Source organism: Salvelinus namaycush, chromosome 30, assembly GCF_016432855.1.
Source record: "Salvelinus namaycush isolate Seneca chromosome 30, SaNama_1.0, whole genome shotgun sequence".
Taxonomy (NCBI): domain Eukaryota; kingdom Metazoa; phylum Chordata; class Actinopteri; order Salmoniformes; family Salmonidae; genus Salvelinus; species Salvelinus namaycush.
Genome location: NC_052336.1, coordinates 3,102,957 through 3,122,915, shown reverse-complemented (window position 1 = coordinate 3,122,915; position 19,959 = coordinate 3,102,957). Strand labels below are relative to the sequence as shown.

Here is a 19,959-nt window from a genome sequence, read left to right as displayed (position 1 = left end):
ATAATAATCCATCTGATTTCTCCCCTCAGCTCCTGGCCGGAGAGCCGTTCGGAACAACCCGGAGTAAGACCATTCCCAAGGAGCACCTGGCCTCAGCCCAGGATCTGGACACAATCTGGTCTCTTGGGGCAAGGCAGTTTTATCTCTTAATGTTCCCTCAATATCACTGTTCAATTACATGCATTTTGTTGTGTAGTCCGATTCATCTAAACTATATTTCAACCACTCCTTGTACTATAAGTGATGTTTATGTTGCCAGCCTTCTTTTCAGCATGACTTTAAGTACTGAGGCCCCAGAGGATCAACAATAACCACATAATAACCACATAATAACCACATAATAACCACATAATAACCACATAATAACCACATAATAACCACATAATAACACATAATAACCACATAATAACCACACAATAACCACATAATAACCACATAATAACCACATAAAAACCACATAATAACACATAATAACCACATAATAACACGTAATAACACATAATAACCACATATTAGCCACATAATAACCACATATTAGCCTCATACTAACCACATAATAACCACGTAATAACACATAATAACCACATAACAGCCGCATAATAACCACATGTTAACACATAATAACACATAATAACCGCATAATAACCACATAATAACACGCAATAACCACATAATAACACACCATAACGACATAATAACACACAATAACCACATAATAACACACCATAACGACATAATAACACACAATAACCACATAATAACCACATAATACACACATAATAACCACATAATAACCACATAATAATCCTTACACTGTGTGAATTGGATCAGGATTTGTTTAAACATGATATTAATGTTCCATGATTGCCACTATGGTCTCTAGGGAGAGGACTACATTTTCAGCACTGAATGTGCCAGTAGTGTCTCAATAGTGTCTTAGTAGTATCTCAGCAGTGTCTCAGTAGTGTCTCAATAATCCCTCAGTAATGTCTCAGTACTGCCTCAGTAGTGCCTCAATAGTGTCTCAATAGTCCCTCAGTAGTCCCTCAGTAATGTCTCAGTAGCGTCTCAATAGCGTCTCAATAGCGTCTCAATAGTGTTTCAATGGTGTCTCAATAGTGTCTCAATAGTGTCTCAATAGTGTCTCAATAGTGTTTCAATAGTGTCTCAATGGTGCCCCAACAGCGTGTTGGTTTTGTTTGTTGCATGCATTCAGTTTCACTGTGTTTTAAAGACCCAAGCCACAACTTGGTTCCCAGATTATTCCAAATTGTTGTCTTTGTGATGTTTTCATCCACAGGGCTACCTCCAGTACTCGGTGTTGTTCTATGGGTACTATGGCCCGGTGAGGAAGCTCGGCAGTGCCGGCTATCGCCTCCCCCTGGCCTATTTTCTGGTTGGGATGGCTGTTTTTGCCTACAGTTTCATCATTCTGTTAAGAAAGTAATCACAGGAGTCTCTTTAATAAAGCTCATTTATGTGGTTGATATTGATATCAAAATGAAAGTGAAGTGATATTGAATGTATTACCAAAGGTGACCATTGATGTGGCTAGTTACTAGCTACTACTAATGTCAAATATTATATTTTTTAAGGTGTACTCAGCGATATGACGTAGATACACAAAGTAAAAAGCATAGTGGGTACATTTTTGCAACAACTAAGAGCATTGAAGTACGAGGTCAAACCTCTCCTCTGTTTTGGTACCGTGGCTATCACATTGTAATCACCATTGCAGTGATTATATTTGAACTGTTTCTGTATTACCTATAAAGGTGTTTGAATTCTGTTCCATCTCCAGTTTAACCTCTTATTAGGAACACAATGACCTGTCGCTAATCGATGCCATTTTGTGTTATTTGTTAAAATTTTCCCTCAGGATGGCTAAGAACTCCCGTCTGAGCCTAGCCAGTGCCTCTGACGAGAACTTCACCTTCTGCTGGAGAGTGTTCTGTGCCTGGGACTACCTCATAGGGAACCCTGAGGCTGCAGAGAGCAAGGGAGCCGCTATCGTCAACAACATCAGGGTGAGAGAGACACATGGTGCAAGACTCAGGGCCACATTTCTGTAAACCTCATCTTGCAGGGATTTCATTTTTAAATAATTCTACAACGTTACATGTAAACTGAGTAATACATAATTAGTTTCCTCTTTATGATGCACATTGTTGAAGTAAAGTTTAAAATGTAATCACGCTGCCAGAATAAAATGACTTGTATGGTAATTTTTGCACTTTGCACAATTATTTTTGCACTACGAAAATGTCGCCTTCAATAGTCTAAACGGCCCTCCTCTGCTCATCTTCTGCTTTCACTTATCCTGTGGTTTCAAATCATCACAAATGGAGGAGATGGAAAGAGGAAGCCATGTAACACATTTGTGGTGCACGCTCCATCATCCTAACTGTTTTCCTTTCCTAGTCTCCTCTCCTTCATCTGCACTGAGCCATTGAGAAACACTACACCACTCCACTCCTCGGATTTGATTTCCAACGATCCCAACTTCTTTAATTCACACACAGCACTCTGTAGAGTAGAAGTCAATGTACCAATGAATTACTGCTGATTTTCCTGAGGGCTGATCTATAATCTGTATTCTACGTCTAAACAAGAGAGACCTGTAAGCTGCTTGTTGAGTTTCCCTGTACAGTCAGCAAAATGTAAAAGTAGATTCCTCTGTTTCAATAAGCTCAGTTGAAATCCTTAGATGTTTGATACAATACATTGTTTTTTTCTTTCTTTATCCGTATTTAACCTTTATTTTTCAGTTTGTTTTCTACAGATAGGTGGACAAAATTGCAGCAAATATGTAGTTACACAAGATGGATGACATTAATAAATGCTAATTCCTTGCTCCTTTCTCTAGGAGGCCATTGTTGAGGAGCAGGAGAAAAAGAAGGATACTAGTCTGTAAGTATGTTTATTCTCTTGTCCTTGTAGAGGGTGGCTAAGTTAGCTTCACACATTGATATTGTTTTCCTGAGAGTTGCTGACACCCTGGACCCGTTAATGGACCCTTGGCTTTTATGCGTCAGTGGCTTTATCCTTTGCAGTATCTTGTGTCATTCATTTTTTATCCCCAATTTCGTGGTATCCAATTGGTAGATGCAGTCTTTTGTCATCGCTGCAACTCCCTTACGGACTCGGAGACGCGAAGGTCGAGAGCCGTGCGTCCTCCAAAACACAACCCAACCAAGCCGCACTGCTTCTTGACACAATGCCCACTTAACCCGGAAGCCAGCCGTACCAATGTGTTGGAGAAAACACCGTACACCTTGCGACCGTGTCAGGGCACGATGGGACAAGGACATCCCTGCCGGCCAAACCCCTAACCCGGATGACACTGGACCAATTGTGCCTCCCATGGCTCTCCCGGTCGCGGCCGGCTGCGACAGAGCGTGGACTTGAACCCAGAATCTCTAGTGTCACAGCTAGTACTGTGATAACGTGCCTTAGACCACTGTGCCACTCGGGAGGCCCATCTTGTGTCATTCTGATAGAATCCAGGACTGTACCACATTCATTGATGATGCTCTTTTATTTAGGGGTCTAGCCTACTGGAGTCATGAATGTACAAATGGGGGGAGGGGTGTGTGAATGTGGTCTAGTGGTGGGCGGGGGGTCTTCCTGGTGTCTTCCTGCAGGAAGGGGGGGTCTTCCTGGTGTCTTCCTGCAGGAAGAGGGGGTCTTCCTGTGGGGAGGTGTGTCTTCCTGGCGCATACATCTACACATCTAAAAAAAAATCCAGTGGCAGCCATGATTTTGCATATAGGGGAAACACTGTATAAAAGTCAATGTTTTGCTATGACATGTTCAGTGGAAGTTCATCTCCTGCTATCCCCTGGTTGCTTTTGAGCCTCTTCTACCTGCGTTCTCCACTGGTCTCAGAAAGGACTGATTTACTGTCTCGCTCCCAGTCCATTGCTACCCCACACACAGACCGACACTTCCTGGTGGCGTAACTCATCCTAACAGCCTCTTACCGTCAGAGATGACTGGCTCTAAATCACCCCTCCAGAGCATCATCAGACCTGAGTAGACATTAAAGAGGGATTAATACCTCAGGGAACGTTCGTTCACACTGCCCGCGTCCCTCTCCACCACACTATGTTGCCACTTCTTTCAGTCCATTTGAGTTAATGTCTATTCTAACTGGGGCTAATGCTAGGTGGATGCATGCACTGTACTGTATGTAAATTGTAGTTTCAATGGGAGATTTCAACCTAAAGTTCTACTGATTGGTTTGGGGAGATTTACACTGGAGTTTGAATTATAGTAACGTTACCATGTTGCCACTTTTGTGTGGTTTAGGTGGTGATCTGATGAAGGCTGTGGAATGTCCAATGTACACTCATTGTGGTTTCAGGTAGAACCCTTTTGTGGTCCATGTGGAACCCTTTCCACAGAGGGATTTACATGGAACTCAAAAGGGTTCCACCTGGAAACAAAAAGTGTTTTTACCTGGAACCAAAAAGGGTTATCCTATGGGGACAGCCAAAGAACACTAAGAGTGTACAATACAGGCAGCCAGGGGAGGAAGGACCTCCCCTCTGAATCTGGTTCCTCTTTAGGTTTCTTCCCTCTAAAGAGTTGTTTCCTTGCCACTGTGCTTCAGATTTTGCTTGGGCCTGGGTCTAAGCAGGTTTACTGTAAAGCACTTTGTGACAACAGTAAAAGGGCTTTACACAGTGTCACCACTTTACTTTTTTATGTTATAGCCTGAATTTAAAATGGATTAAATTGAGATTTTCTTTTGTCACTGGCCAACACACAATACCCCACAAGTGAATAAAAAATGAAAAGCGGAAATGTCTTGAGTCAATAGGTATTCAACCCCTTTGTTATAGCAAGCCTAAATAAGCTCCGGAGATAACATATGCTTAACAAGTCACATAATAAGTTATATGGACTCACTCTTACTGCAATAATAGTGTTTAACAAGATTTTTTAATGACTACCTCATCTCTGTACCCCACACATACAATTATCTGTAAGGTCCCTCAGTCAAGCAGTGAATTACAAACACCGATTCAACCACAAAGACCAGGGAGGTTTTCCAATGCCTTACAAAGAAGATGGGTAAAAAAGAAAAAGCAGACATTGAATATCCCTTTGAGCATGGTGAAGTTATTCATTACACTTTGGATGGTGTATCAATACACCCAGTCACTACAAAGAAACAGGCATCTTTCCTAACTCAGTTGCCGGAGAGGAAGGAAACCGCTCAGGGATTTCATCATGAGGCCAATGGTGACTTTAAAACAGTTACAGAGTTTAATGGCTGTGATCTGAGGATGGATCAACAACATTGTAGTTACTCCACAATACTAACCTAATTGACAGAGTGAAAAGAAGGAAGCCTGTACAGAATAAACATATTCCAAAACATCCATCCAACGGCATTAAAGTAATAATAATAAAAATGGCAAAGCATTTCACTTTTTGTCCTGAATACAAAGTGTTATGTTTGGGGAAAATCCAATACAACACATATTTTCAAGAATAGTGGTGGCTGCATCATGTTATCAAATCAAATCAAACTTTATTTGCCACATGCGCCGAATACAACAAGTGTAGACTTTACCATGAAATGCTTACTTACAAGCCCTTAACCAACAGTGTAGTTCAAGAAGAAGAAAATATTTACCAAGTAGGCTAAAATAAAAAGTAATAACAAAAAGTAACACAATAAGAATAACAATAACGAGGCTATATACAGGGGGCACCGGTACCAAGTCAGTGTGCGGGGGTACAGGCTAGTTGAGGTAATCTGTACATGTAGGTGGGGACGAAGTGACTATGCATAGGTAACAAACAAACAGCGAGTAGCAGCAGTGTACAAAAGAGAGGGGGGGTGTCAATGTAAATTGTCCAGTGGCGATTTTTATGCAAAGTTCAGCAGTCTAATGGCTTGGGGGTAGAAGCTGTTGAGGAGCCTTTTTGTCCTAGACTTGGCGCTCCGGTACCGCTTGCTGTGCGGTAGCAGAGAAAATGTATATCTTGGGTGACTGGAGTCTCTGACAATTTTATGGGCTTTCCTCTGACACCGCCTATTATATAGGTCCTGGATGGCAGGAAGCTTGGCCCCAGTGATGTACTCGGCCGTTCGCACTACCCTCTGTAATGCCTTACGGTCAGCTGCCGAGCAGTTGCCATACCAGGTGGTGATGCAACCGGTCAGGATGCTCTCGATGGTGCAGCTGTAGAACCTTTTGAGGATCTGGGGACCCATGCAAAATCTTTTCAGTCTCCTGAGGGGGAAAAGGTTTTGTCGTACCCTCTTCATAACTGTCTTGGTATGTTAGGACCATGATAGTTTGTTGGTGATGTGGGCACCAAGGAACTTGAACCTCTCGACCCTCTCCACTACAGCCCCGTCGATGTTAATGGGGGCCTGTTTGGCCCGCGTTTTCCTGTAGTCCACGATCAACTCCTTTGTCTTGCTCACATTGACGGAGAGGTTGTTGTCCTGGCACCATACTGCCAGTTCTCTGACCTCCTCCCTATAAGCTGTCTTATCGTTGTCGGTGATCACTGTTGTGTCGTCAGCAAACTTAATGATGGTGTTGGAGTCGTGTTTGGCCACGCAGTCGTGGGTGAACAGGGAATACAGGAGGGGTCTAAGTACACACCCCTGAGGGGCCCTAGTGTTAAAGATCAGTGTGGCAGATGTGTTGTTGCCTGGTTATGTGTATGCTTGTAATCGTTAAGGACTGTGGAATTTTACAGGATAAAAAATAAACTGAATGGAGCTAAGCACAGGCAAAATCCTACAGGAAAAACTGGTTCAGTCTGCTTTCCAACATACACTGGAGTTGCTTACCAAGAAGACTGTGAATGTTCCTGAGTGTCTGAGTTACAGTTTTGACTTAAATCTACTTGAAAATCTATGGCAAGACCTGAAAATGGTTGTCTATGTAAGGACCGACGCTGGAGATGAGAAGCAAGTATAGGGAGTGAACATTTAATGGAAAATGGACATCAAACAAAACAAGAACAGCGTCTGGACGAGGGGAACAAAACGACATTAGGACAATAATGCAGACACAGGGGGAAAACTGAGAAACAGACAGATATAGAGAGGGCAATCAACAACGTGAAGGAGTCCAGGTGAGTCCAATGAGCGCTGATGCACATAATGATGGTGGGGCAGCCTGGCGCCCTTGAAGGGCAGCCTGGCGCCCTTGAGCGCCAGAGACGGGGAGCGAGAGCAGGCGTAACAGTACCCCCACCCCCCCTCTAGGGCCGCCACCCAGCATCCCACCTGGGCAAGCCTGATGGGCCGGCTGAGACATGGGAGCCCGACGAGCCGGCTGAGGTATGGGAGCCCAACGAGCCGGCTGAGGCGTGGGAGCCCGGTGATCCGGCTGAGGCGTGAAAGCCTGACGATCCCGTAGTGGCATGGGAGCCTGATGGGCCGGCTGAGGCGTGGGAGCCCAATGAGCCGGCTGAGATATGACATGGGATGGGAGCCTGCCGAGCCAACCGAGGCAAGGAAACCTCTCGAGCCAGCTGAGGCACCCCTGGTTCCATCGGCGGCAGCACCTGGACCCAACGTCACCACCAAAAACAAAAAACAAGAACTCCCTGATGCTTCAAATAGTGGTGTCAGCATTCTGTAAGGACCGACGCTGGAGATGAGAAATAACTACAGGGAGTGAACATTTAATGGAAAATGGACATCAAACAAATCACGAACAGCATCTGGACTGGGGGTAACAAAATGATATTATGGCAATAATGCTGACACAGGGAACAATACAGAGGAACGGACAGATATAGAGGGGGCAATCAACAACGTGAAGGAGTCCAGGTGAGTCCAATGAGCGCCGATGCGCGTAATGATGGTGACAGGTGTGCGTAATGAAGGACAGCCTGGCGTCCTCGAGCGCCAGAGAGGGGAAGCGGGAGCAGGCGTAACAGTCTAGCAATGATCAACAACCAATTTGAGCTCAAATAATTTTGAAAAGAATAATGGGCAAATGTTGCACAATCCAGGTGTGGAAAGCTCTTTGAGACACTTCTTATGTAAATGAGATACTTCTGTATTTCTAAAAACATGTTTTCACTTTGTCATTATGGAGTATTGTGTGTAGATGGGTGAGAGAAGGTTTTTATTTAATTCATTTTGAATTCAGGCTGTAACACAACAACATGTGGAATAAGTCAAGAGATACGAATACTTTCTGAAGGCACTGGAAATACATTTGATTTCTTGAACTACTGTTTCTTTGTTTCTCTCTCTGTCTTCCAGAGCAGTCCTGATCAGTCTGCGTATCCTAGCCAACATCCTGGTCCTTCTCTCTCTGGCTGGCAGCATTTATATAATCTACTTTGTGGTGGACCGCTCCCAGAAACTAGAGCTGGAGAAGCCAGAGCTAACACTATGGGAGAAGAATGAGGTAGTTCACTACAGTATACACTGAGTATACCAAACATTAGGAACACCTCCCCCGTGTCTCCTTCAAGGTACAGCCTCAGTTCATCGGGGCATTGACTCTACAAGGTGTCGAAAGTGTTCCACAGGGATAATGGCTCATATTGACTCCAATGCTTCCCACAGTTGGTTGGATGTTCTTCGGGTGGTGGGCCATTCTTGATACACATGGGAAACTGTTGAGTGTGAAAAACCCAGCAACGTTGCAGTTCTTGTCACAAACCGGTGCGACCTGGCACCTACTACCATACTCCGTTCAAAGGCACTTAAATGTTTTGTCTTGCCCATTCATCCTCTGAATGACACATACAAAATGTCTCAATTGTCTCAGTGCTTAAAAATCCTTCTTTAACCTGTCTCTTCCCCTTCATCTACAATGATTTAAGTGGATTTTACAAGTGACATCAAAAAGGGATCATAGCTTTAACCTGTATTCACCAGGTCAGTCTATGTCATGGAAAGAGCAGGTGTTCTTAATATTTTGTAAGTAGACTTACTCTGAGTCCGGGAAACCTGACAATATTGTGTTTAACTTGGTTGATGGATTATAGCTACTGTATCTCATTTTGGCCACTTGATTTCCCTGATGACAAAGACATATGTGACAGGACTTGAATTACATCGTGGCTTGTGTTTCTCTCGCATCATTTCCTCTCAGGGTGCTGTAATAAAGGTGTTAATGTGAAACTGGAGACCAATAGGGAGACTGCTATCACCAGCCAAATGTATCACCATCTGTGCATGACAGCTGACCATTTAATTCAGTTCAGGATAATGGATGTCTGTAGGGCTTTGATAAGATAACTGTTTCCACTACCCTGATGTCGCTGCCTGGACTGATGGTGTTTTCAAGACAACTGGGAACTCTGGAGGAAAGAAAACTGGTCAAATCATCCAAATGATCTTCAGGTCGGAAAGTCAAAGCTCTAGAAAGATGACAGAGTTTCCGACTTGGGATTCTGAGTTGGACAGCCTCTAGCTCCTAACTGCTTGCTCCTCCGATGCCTCCATATAATAGTGAAAAAGAGAAGAGAAGGTCCTGATACAATGACTCCTTATGATGTCATCAGGCATATATGAAGGTGTCTATTTTATAACATACCCAGTGCCTGATGTCATATCATGTTTCCTGTCCCAGGTGAGTGTGGTGGTGTCCCTCATCACCATGATTGCCCCGTCTGCCTTTGAGCTGGTGGCTCAGCTGGAGATGTACCATCCTAGGACCTCCCTCCGCTTCCAGCTGGCCAGGTCTGACTCTGACAGCACCTCAAATCTCATTTGGTCACACTTAACATTACGTTTCACAGATACAGTAGAGTATCAGTGAAATTGGATTCATATTTTGACATGTAACTACACCGTAGCTGTACTATTCGTTAATGTTGCTACTAACTTGATTTTAGCTTGTTTTCTTTCTTTTGTAATTCAGTGAATGTTTTGTCTCCTCGCCACAGAGTCCTGGTGTTATATCTGGGTAACCTGTACAGCCTCATCATTGCCCTTCTGGACAAGGTCAACAGTATGAGTATGGCGTCAGCTGCTGCAGCTGTAAGTAGTCCTGCTGAGATTGAGGCTTTCCTAATATGGATACCATACAAGCCATGTCACTCAACTCTTTACGTATTGTGCCGTAGTAACCAAACAATAAATAAATGTTACTGTTATTTGATTTTTTAAAACCTTTATTTAACTAGGCAAGTCAGTTAAGAACAAATTCTTATTTACAATGACGGCTCTCCCCCTATGGGACTCCCAATCACGGCTGGATGTGATGCAGCCTGGATGCTACTGTTAACAATGATCTTGATCTGTCAATGTGGGGAAGGTGTAGAAAACAAAGGAATTAAATTATGAAAATGTTCATACATTTTTAAAGCTCTGATTGACTGATGGATGGATAGACAGACTGACTGGTTGGTTGGTTGATTGATCATTCATGGTTTTGATGGATTATTTCCAGGCGGCGGCCTCTGTGATTTCGGGGAACTTGTCTGACTCCACGGCATTCATGGCGACCATCTCCCAGCCGGGGGAGACGAACCTCTTCACCCTCGTATCCGACATCTCCATCTCTGAAAACCACAACAGCACCATAGCGACCATTGCCATGGTGCTGGATGTCAACACCAGCATCAGCACCAGCAAGGTCACCATGGCAACCATGTACAACCACACTGGGATGTTTGAGCAGAACAAGCAGAAGAAACCGGACGAGTGCTGGGAGACCTACGTTGGACAGGTGCAGAAGTTCATTCCTTGTCATTCGTTCATTCGCTCATTTGTTAATTTGTCTATTTGTTCATTTGTTCCTTCATTTATTGTCACAAGAATTTTCAATCACAGTGATAATAACTAACAATCAATAGCTGTCACGATCGTCATAATAAGCGGACCAAGGCGCAGCGGGATATGAGTACATCTTCTTTTAATAGAGATGAAGACGTAACACTCTTACAAAACAATAAACGACCGTGAAGCTATAAACGAAAGTGCACACACAAGCTACTAACGTTCAACATAGACAATTACCCACAAACACCTAAAGCCTATGGCTGCCTTAAATATGGCTCCCAATCAGAGACAACAATAAACAGCTGTCTCTGATTGAGAACCAAATCAGGCAACCATAGACTTTCCTAAACACCTACACTGAACACAACCCCATACATACTACAAAACCCCCTAAACAATACACACACCCTAAACTAGACAAAACACACAAACATCCCCCATGTCACACCCTGACCTAACTAAACTAATAAAGAAAATCAATATAACAAAGGCCAGGGTGTGACAGTACCCCCCCCCAAAGGTGCGGACTCCGGCCGCAAAACCTGACACAGAAGGGGAGGGTCCGGGTGGGCCTTCCTATGGTGGCGGCTCGGGTGCGGGACGTGGACCCCCCTCCACCATAGTCACTACCCGCTTTTGTGGCGCCTCTGGAACGGCGAGTCCCGGACTGATTACCATCCCATAGGGCGCCACTGAACGGAGGGGCAGCTCCGGACTGAGGGGCAACTCCGGACTGAGGGGCAGCTCCGGACTGAGGGGCAGCTGGCTCTGCAGCTGGCTCATGACTGGCAGATGGCTCTGGCGGATCCTGGCTGACTGGCTCTGGCGGATCCTGGCTGGCTGGCTCTGGCGGATCCTGGCTGGCTGGCTCTGGCGGATCCTGGCTGGCTGACGGCTCTGGCTGGTCATGGCTGGCTGACGGCTCTGGCTGGTCATGGCTGGCTGACGGCTCTGGCTGGTCATGGCTGGCTGACGGCTCTGGCTGGTCATGGCTGGCTGACGGCTCTGGCTGGTCATGGCTGGCTGACGGCTCTGGCTGGTCATGGCTGGCTGACGGCTCTGGCTGGTCATGGCTGGCTGACGGCACTGGCTGGTCATGGCTGGCGGACGGCTCTGGCTGGTCATGGCTGGCGGACGGCTCTGGCTGGTCATGGCTGGCGGACGGCTCTGGCTGGTCATGGCTGGCGGACGGCTCTGGCTGGTCATGGCTGGCGGACGGCTCTGGCTGATCCTGGCTGGCGGACGGCTCTGGCTGATCCTGTCTGGCGGACGGCTCTGGCTGATCCTGTCTGGCGGACGGCTCTGGCTGATCCTGTCTGGCGGACGGCTCTGGCTGATCCTGTCTGGCGGACGGGCAGCTCTGACGGCTCGGGACAGACGGGCAGCTCTGACGGCTCGGGACAGACGGGCAGCTCTGACGGCTCGGGACAGACGGGCAGCTCTGACGGCTCGGGACAGACGGGCAGCTCTGACGGCTCGGGACAGACGGGCAGCTCTGGCGGCTCGGGACAGACGGGCAGCTCTGACGGCTCTGGGCAGACGGACAGAGCAGGCGGCACTGGGCAGACGGCAGACTCTGGCCGGCTGAGGCGCACAGTAGGCCTGGTGCGTGGTACCGGAACTGGAGGTACCGGGCTGAGGACACGCACCTCAAGGCTAGTGCGGGGAGAAGGAACAGGGCATACTGGACCCTGGAGACGCACATTAGGCCTAGTGCGTGGTGCCGGAACTGGTGGTACCGGGCTGGGGACACGCATCTCAGGGCTAGTGCGGGGAGCAGCAACAGGATGCACAGGACTCTGGAGACGCACAGGAGGCTTGGTGCGTGGTGTAGGCACTGGTGGTAATAGGCTGGCGACACGCACCACAGGGCTAGTGCGTGGAGGAGGAACAGGGCTCTGGAGACGCACAGGAAGCCTGATGCGTGGTGTAGGCACTGGTGGTACTGGGCTGGGACGAGGAGGTGGCGCCGGAAATACCGGACCGTGCAGGCGTACTGGCTCCCTTGAGCACTGAGCCTGCCCAACCTTACCTGGTTGTATGCTCCCCATCGCCCGACCAGTGCGGGGAGGTGGAATAACCCGCACCGGGCTATGTAGGCGAACCGGGGACACCATGCGTAAGGCTGGTGCCATGTAAGCCGGCCCGAGGAGACGCACTGGAGACCAGACGCGTTGAGCCGGCTTCATGGCACCTGGCTCAATACTCAATCTAGCCCGGCCGATACGAGGAGCTGGTATGTACCGCACCGGGCTATGCACACGTACAGGAGACACCATGCGCTCTACTGCGTAACACGGTGTCTGCCCGTACTCTCGCTCTCCACGGTAAGTACAGGGAGTAGGCGCAGGTCTCCTACCTGACTTCGCCACACTCCCTTTTAGCCCCCCCCCCCCCCCCCCCACGAATTTTTTTGGGCTGACTCACAGGCTTCCTACCGCGTCGTCGTGCTGCCTCCATTCGCCGGTATCCCTCCTCGCACTGCGCCAGAGAATCCCAGGCGGGCTCCGGCATTCGCCCTGGGTCGATCGCCCACCTGTCGATCTCCTCCCACGTAGTGTAGCCCAGATCCTGCTCCCATTGCCATAAATCCTGTGTAGGTGGGTCCTGTTGCTGTTTCACACGCTGCTTGGTCCTGGGTTGGTGGGTAATTCTGTCACGATCGTCATAATAAGCGGACCAAGGCGCAGCGGGATATGAGTACATCTTCTTTTAATAGAGATGAAGACGTAACACGAAACACTCTTACAAAACTAACAAAACAATAAACGACCGTGAAGCTATAAACGAAAGTGCACACACAAGCTACTAACGTTCAACATAGACAATTACCCACAAACACCTAAAGCCTATGGCTGCCTTAAATATGGCTCCCAATCAGAGACAACAATAAACAGCTGTCTCTGATTGAGAACCAAATCAGGCAACCATAGACTTTCCTAAACACCTACACTGAACACAACCCCATACATACTACAAAACCCCCTAAACAATACACACACCCTAAACTAGACAAAACACACAAACATCCCCCATGTCACACCCTGACCTAACTAAACTAATAAAGAAAATCAATATAACAAAGGCCAGGGTGTGACAATAGCTTTGACCAATCCCCGAGGTTTGTAAGACCATGGGTTTAATAATAATTAGGCAAAGACTCAGCTTGTGCAAAAGGTTAGTACAGTTTATTCACGAGAACGTTTCTGAAGTCCATTATACAAACCCAGTCTTTTATAACACACACAAACAAGTTCAAATCTTAAGCTACTCCTTGCTTAGACAGTCGGTGTTTTCCACTACACAGATACATTGTTTAATCTGCAACATGTTTCATCATTTTCTGCAAGCCTAACAGTTTCTCCCCTCCACGGGTGGAGACAGAATGTCCTGTAAGGAACACAGTAGTACAACTCGTCTGTCGATAGCTCCTCTTATCATTTGTTTCCCACTTGCACCCTGCTTACATACTAACAAGGAACATCAGATTATAGTTTTATGATTCAAATAAATTTCATACAATTAAATGGTTTCAGAGTGGAATAATTTAATCATTATCTATAAACATATAAATGATTTTATCATTTATTTGTCCATTAATTTCTTAATTAATTAATTAGTTAATCTGTCCATTTGTCCATTCATTCATCTTTTAAGGTTAATTGAGCTTTACAGAGCAAGTGTACTAACAGCTGTTCCATGAAGGTGGAGAGCGTTTGCATAGGCCAGAGTAGAACTGTTACAGGGACACTCCCTCATCAACCTGACCATTTACATGACTACATACAGTTGAAGTTGGAAGTTTACATACACTTAGGTTGGAGTCATTAAAACTTGTTTTTCAACCAATCCACAAATTTCTTGTTAACAAACTATAGTTTTGGCAAGTCAATTAGGACATCTACTTTTTCCAACAACTGTTTACAGACAGATTATTTCACTTATAATTCACTGTATCACCATTCCAGTGGGTCAGAAGTTTACATACATTAAGTTGACTGTGCCTTTAAACAGCTTGGAAAATTCCAGAAAATTATGTCATGGCTTTAGAAGCTTCTGATAGGCTAATTGACATCATTTGAGTCAATTGGAGGTGTACCTGTGGATGTATTTCAAAGCTTACCTTCAAACTTAGTGCCTCTTTGCTTGACATCACGGGAAAATCAAAAGAAATCAGCCAAGACCTCAGAAAAAAATTGTAGACCTCCACAAGCCTGGTTCATCCTTGGGAGCAATTTCCAAACGCCTGAAGGTACCACGTTCATCTGTACAAATAATAGTACGCAAGTGTAAACACCATGGGACCACGCAGCTGTCATAACGCTCAGGAAGAAGACGCGTTCTGTCTCCTAGAGATGACATACTTTTGTGCGAAAAGTGCAAATCAATCCCAGAACAACAGCAAAGGACCTTGTGAAGATGCTGGAGGTAACCTTTACAAAAGTATCTGTATCCACAGTAAAACGAGTCCTATATCAACATAACCTGAAAGGCCGCTCATCAAGGAAGAAGCCACTGCTCCAAAACCGCCATAAAAAATGCCAGACTATGGTTTACAACTGCACATGGGGACAAAGATCGTACTTTTTGGAGAAATGCCCTCTGGTCTGATGAAACAAAAATATAACTGTTTGGCCATAATGACCATCATTATGTTTGGAGAAAAAAGGGGGAGGTTTGAAAGCCGAAGAACACCATCCCAACCGTGAAGCACGGGGGTGGCAGCATCATGTTGTGGGGGTGCTTTGCTGCAGGAGGGACTGGTGCACTTCACAAAATAGATGGCATCATGAGGACGGAAAATTATGTGGATATATTGAAGCAACATCTCAAGACATCAGTCAGGAAGTTAAAGCTTGTTCGCAAATGGGTCTTCCAAATGGACAATGACCCCAAGCATACTTCCAAAGTTGTGGCAAAATGGCTTAAGGACAACAAAGTCAAGGTATTGGAGTGGCCATCACAAAGCCCTGACTTCAATCCCATAGAAAATTTCAAGGAGGAAAACAAACCTGACTCAGTTAAACCAGCTCTGTCAGGAGGAATGGGCCAAAATTCACCCAACTTATTGTGGGAAGCTTTTTGAAACGTTTGACCCAAGTTAAACAATTTAAAGGCAATGCTACCAAATATTAATTGAGTGTATGTAAACTTCTGACCCACTGAGAATGTGATGAAAGAAATAAAAGCTGAAATAAATCATTCTCTCTATTATTATTCTGACATTTCACATTCTTAAAATAAAGTGGTGATCCTAACTGACCCAAGACAGGGAATTTTTACGAGGATTAAATGTCAGGAATTGTGAAAAACTGAGTTTAAATGTATTTGGCCAAGGTGTATGTGAACTTCCGACTTCAACTGTAAGGCATTCATAACATTTTCATGAAATCATTCATACCACCTTTATGAATGCTGTGGTATCATTCATAACACATTTATGAGTGATGTGGTATCATTCACAACACCTTTATGAGTGCTGTGGAATCATTAAAAGCACCTTTATGAGTGCTGTGGGATCATTAATAACACCTTTTTGAATGCTGTGGTATCATTCATAACACCTTTATGAATGCTGTGGTATCATTCATAACACCTTTATGAATGCTGTGGTATCATTCATAACACCTTTATGAATGCTGTGGTATCATTCATAACACCTTTATGTATAATTTATAACAACATCCATAACACCTACATTCAGCATCATTCACAAGGAGTCTTCAAAATAAAAGTCCCCTAGAATAGACCTTTGTCTATTGTACAAAGGAAATGTGTATTACTACTGTCACAGTAATCTATTATGAAACATAACACTGGAGTAGTTCAACCATGTCAGCCTAAGCACTCTGTGTGTACGGTAAGCACCAATAACTATTACCGTTTTAGATCATTCTGTCTGTACACAGACCTAATCATCAACAGTCTCATCCCTCAGACAGTTACCCTTAATACCTCTTAAAGGCATTATGCCCGACAAGAAAAATGAAAATGTCTTGTCCTGTGGCGATTGTTTCCCCCTAAACAATAGATTGAGTATGGATTGAAACGTACCCAGGCAGACATTCAGGTAATGAAGCTGTCACTAGGCCAAGGATGCAAAACGGATGACTTGTTCTTGGTGCAGATCAATAGGAGGGTATATCGCGTGTCGTCGTCTCAGGAGTGGATATTCTCCACAGGAAAATGACATCATATAATTAGCAGACCTGGGTTCAAATTATATGTTTTTATATTTTCAAATGCTTGATCGAGCTTTCAACCGATAGTGACGTCCCCAAAAGTGCAAGAACCCAGGTCTGATAAGTATAGCTTGATGATCCATTTCCAATGAGTTATGTACAGTTAGGACAGATGTTATGAGTTTTTCTGAAAGACATACAGTATGCATTTTGTTCATTTAGCAGGCGCTCTTATCCAGCGACTTAACTTCAAATAAGATAGGTAAAACAACCACACTTCCCTCAATAAAGCTGACAGTGACATCAGTGCTAGTAGGTGTTAGCTAGTGTCATTACAGAATGACCAGAATTACCTTAAAGGCGACACAATAACAGATAGTTACCAGACAGTAGCTATAACAGTATGTTTCTTTATGCTCATATGTTTATATGTGTTGTATTGTAGGAGATGTTGAAGCTGTCTATCATCGATATGATCTTCACGGTGGCCAGTATCCTGTTGATAGACTTCATCAGAGGGCTGGTGGTCAGGTACCTGAGTGACTGCTGCTGTTGGGACCTGGAGAGCAAGTTTGTACGTACTCAACCTCCATTCAAAAACTATTTGTTTCCTTTCAAATAGTCTAGCTGTGCTTAACTGAGCTTGCTTGGTGCAATGGAATAGTCCCGAAAGTGCAAATACTGCCCATATAACACTCCAGGCAAGCTCAAATGGTTTGAAAGAAAACAAATACTGTTTGAACCCAAGGGTGATTGTGACTGTGTCGTTATCGTCTGATTACAGTTGACGTCTGGATAAGTGCAAACTATGTTGAAGTGCAGTACGGTTTGCAAGTCACAATTGGATGACATGCTTTTTAATTGCTCCTGGTAACTGCATGTGCTGGTTTAGTCCACGCCATCATGGCAGGCCCAAGTTGTTGCATCTATCAGGAGTCAACTTTATTTTAAGACATTTGACTAGGTCATCAATATATTTTAAGAAGTAATTAAAGGTTTAATTAATGTCACCCTTTATGTTTCCCACCTGGCAGCCTGAGTATGGGGAATTCAAGATAGCTGAGAATGTACTCCACCTGATATATAACCAAGGAATGATCTGGTATGTCACATTCTACTGGATTTGTCACTTCATGTATTCTTTATTTTTATAGGACAGTGGTGTTCCACTCAACCTTTCACATTGTTTAAACCCTGGTCTCCAGTGGGGAGGCATTTTACATTGACATTTTTGTCATTTATCAGACACTCTTATCCAGAGCAATTAGGGTCAAGTGTCCTTCTCAAGGGAAACACCGACAGTTTTTTCCCCAAGTCGACTCGGGGATCCGAACCAGTGACCTTTCAGTTACTGACCCAACACTCTTACCCGCTAGGATACTTGCCACCCTAGGAAAATGTGCTTATTGCTGGGAGTGTTACCCACCCACTCCACCACGGCTCGGAACATATTTGTCTCTTCTGACATAAGATATTGGTCTTTGCTGTTGAGCTTTCAGACATCAGATACAACATAGACAGCAGATGGAACTAGGACCCAGAGTTCATCCTCAAGTCACATTGCCAGAATAACTCCAGTTAGAGATATAACACACTCTCTCACACGCTTCAATGCTATGTTCACCTTATCCAGTTTGTTTACAATGTGTGGAAACGTTGTGTAAATTCCTCTGTATGTATAACGGCTCTAAATGATGTATATTGCTAGCAGCACCATATCACAAGTGACATTCTGACTGTGAAAATGTGATTGGCTATTAATGGTGATTCTGATTCTAATGTAGAAGGTAATGTTCTCATATAAGCTATAATATACAGCCCAGTACTTCTATAAAAGGCAACCTTACTAAGGGCAGGACAGCCCCTGACCCAGAGTAATATGCTGTGCTATGTGTGATATTTACATTCCACACCTCTGCAGTTAGATGGACAGTATTACCTCTGTTTATTCCACACCTCTGCAGTTAGATGGACAGTATTACCTCTGTTCATTCCACACCTCTGTAGTTAGATGGACAGTATTACCTCTGTTCATTCCACACCTCTGCAGTTAGATGGACAGTATTACCTCTGTTTATTCCACACCTCTGGCAGTTAGATGGACAGTATTACCTCTGTTTATTCCACACCTCTGTAGTTAGATGGACAGTATTACCTCTGTTCATTCCACACCTCTGTAGTTAGATGGACAGTATTACCTCTGTTTATTCCACACCTCTGCAGTTAGATGGACAGTATTATCTCTGTTCATTCCACACCTCTGCAGTTAGATGGACAGTATTATCTCTGTTCATTCCACACCTCTGCAGTTAGATGGACAGTATTATCTCTGTTCATTCCACACCTCTGTAGTTAGATGGACAGTATTACCTCTGTTCATTCCACACCTCTGTAGTTAGATGGACAGTATTACCTCTGTTTATCCCACACCTCTGCAGTTAGATGGACAGTATTACCTCTGTTCATTCCACACCTCTGTAGTTAGATGGACAGTATTACCTCTGTTCATTCCACACCTCTGCAGTTAGATGGATAGTATTACCTCTGTTCATTCCACACCTCTGCAGTTAGATGGACAGTATTACCTCTGTTCATTCCACACCTCTGCAGTTAGATGGACAGTATTACCTCTGTTCATTCCTCACCTCTGCAGTTAGATGGACAGTATTACCTCTGTTCATTCCACACCTCTGCAGTTAGATGGACAGTATTACCTCTGTTCATTCCTCACCTCTGCAGTTAGATGGACAGTATTACCTCTGTTTATTCCACACCTCTGCAGTTAGATGGACAGTATTACCTCTGTTCATTCCTCACCTCTGCAGTTAGATGGACAGTATTACCTCTGTTTATTCCACATCTCTGCAGTTAGATGGACAGTATTACCTCTGTTCATTCCACACCTCTGCAGTTAGATGGACAGTATTACCTCTGTTCATTCCACACCTCTGTAGTTAGATGGACAGTATTACCTCTGTTTATCCCACACCTCTGTAGTTAGATGGACAGTATTACCTCTGTTTATTCCACACCTCTGCAGTTAGATGG

The 19,959-nt window shown here is 44.7% G+C and overlaps 1 protein-coding gene across 2 annotated transcripts in view; it reads left to right on the top strand.

Moving 5' to 3' along the window:
• The window catches only part of LOC120024918 (transmembrane channel-like protein 3), a 60,021-nt gene that overhangs the window by 30,796 nt on the left and 9,266 nt on the right, over positions 1-19,959 (top strand). The window contains exons 6-14 of one of the 2 annotated variants that reach the window (XM_038969284.1): positions 30-118; positions 1,880-2,027; positions 2,867-2,910; positions 8,255-8,402; positions 9,576-9,685; positions 9,892-9,985; positions 10,398-10,676; positions 17,357-17,485; positions 17,946-18,013. In XM_038969284.1, coding sequence (XP_038825212.1) covers positions 30-118; positions 1,880-2,027; positions 2,867-2,910; positions 8,255-8,402; positions 9,576-9,685; positions 9,892-9,985; positions 10,398-10,676; positions 17,357-17,485; positions 17,946-18,013 — 1,109 coding nt within the window. Of the gene's footprint in view, positions 1-29; positions 119-740; positions 1,444-1,879; positions 2,028-2,866; positions 2,911-8,254; positions 8,403-9,575; positions 9,686-9,891; positions 9,986-10,397; positions 10,677-17,356; positions 17,486-17,945; positions 18,014-19,959 lie in introns of those variants that run through there. The other variant, XM_038969286.1, reaches the window with a different exon arrangement.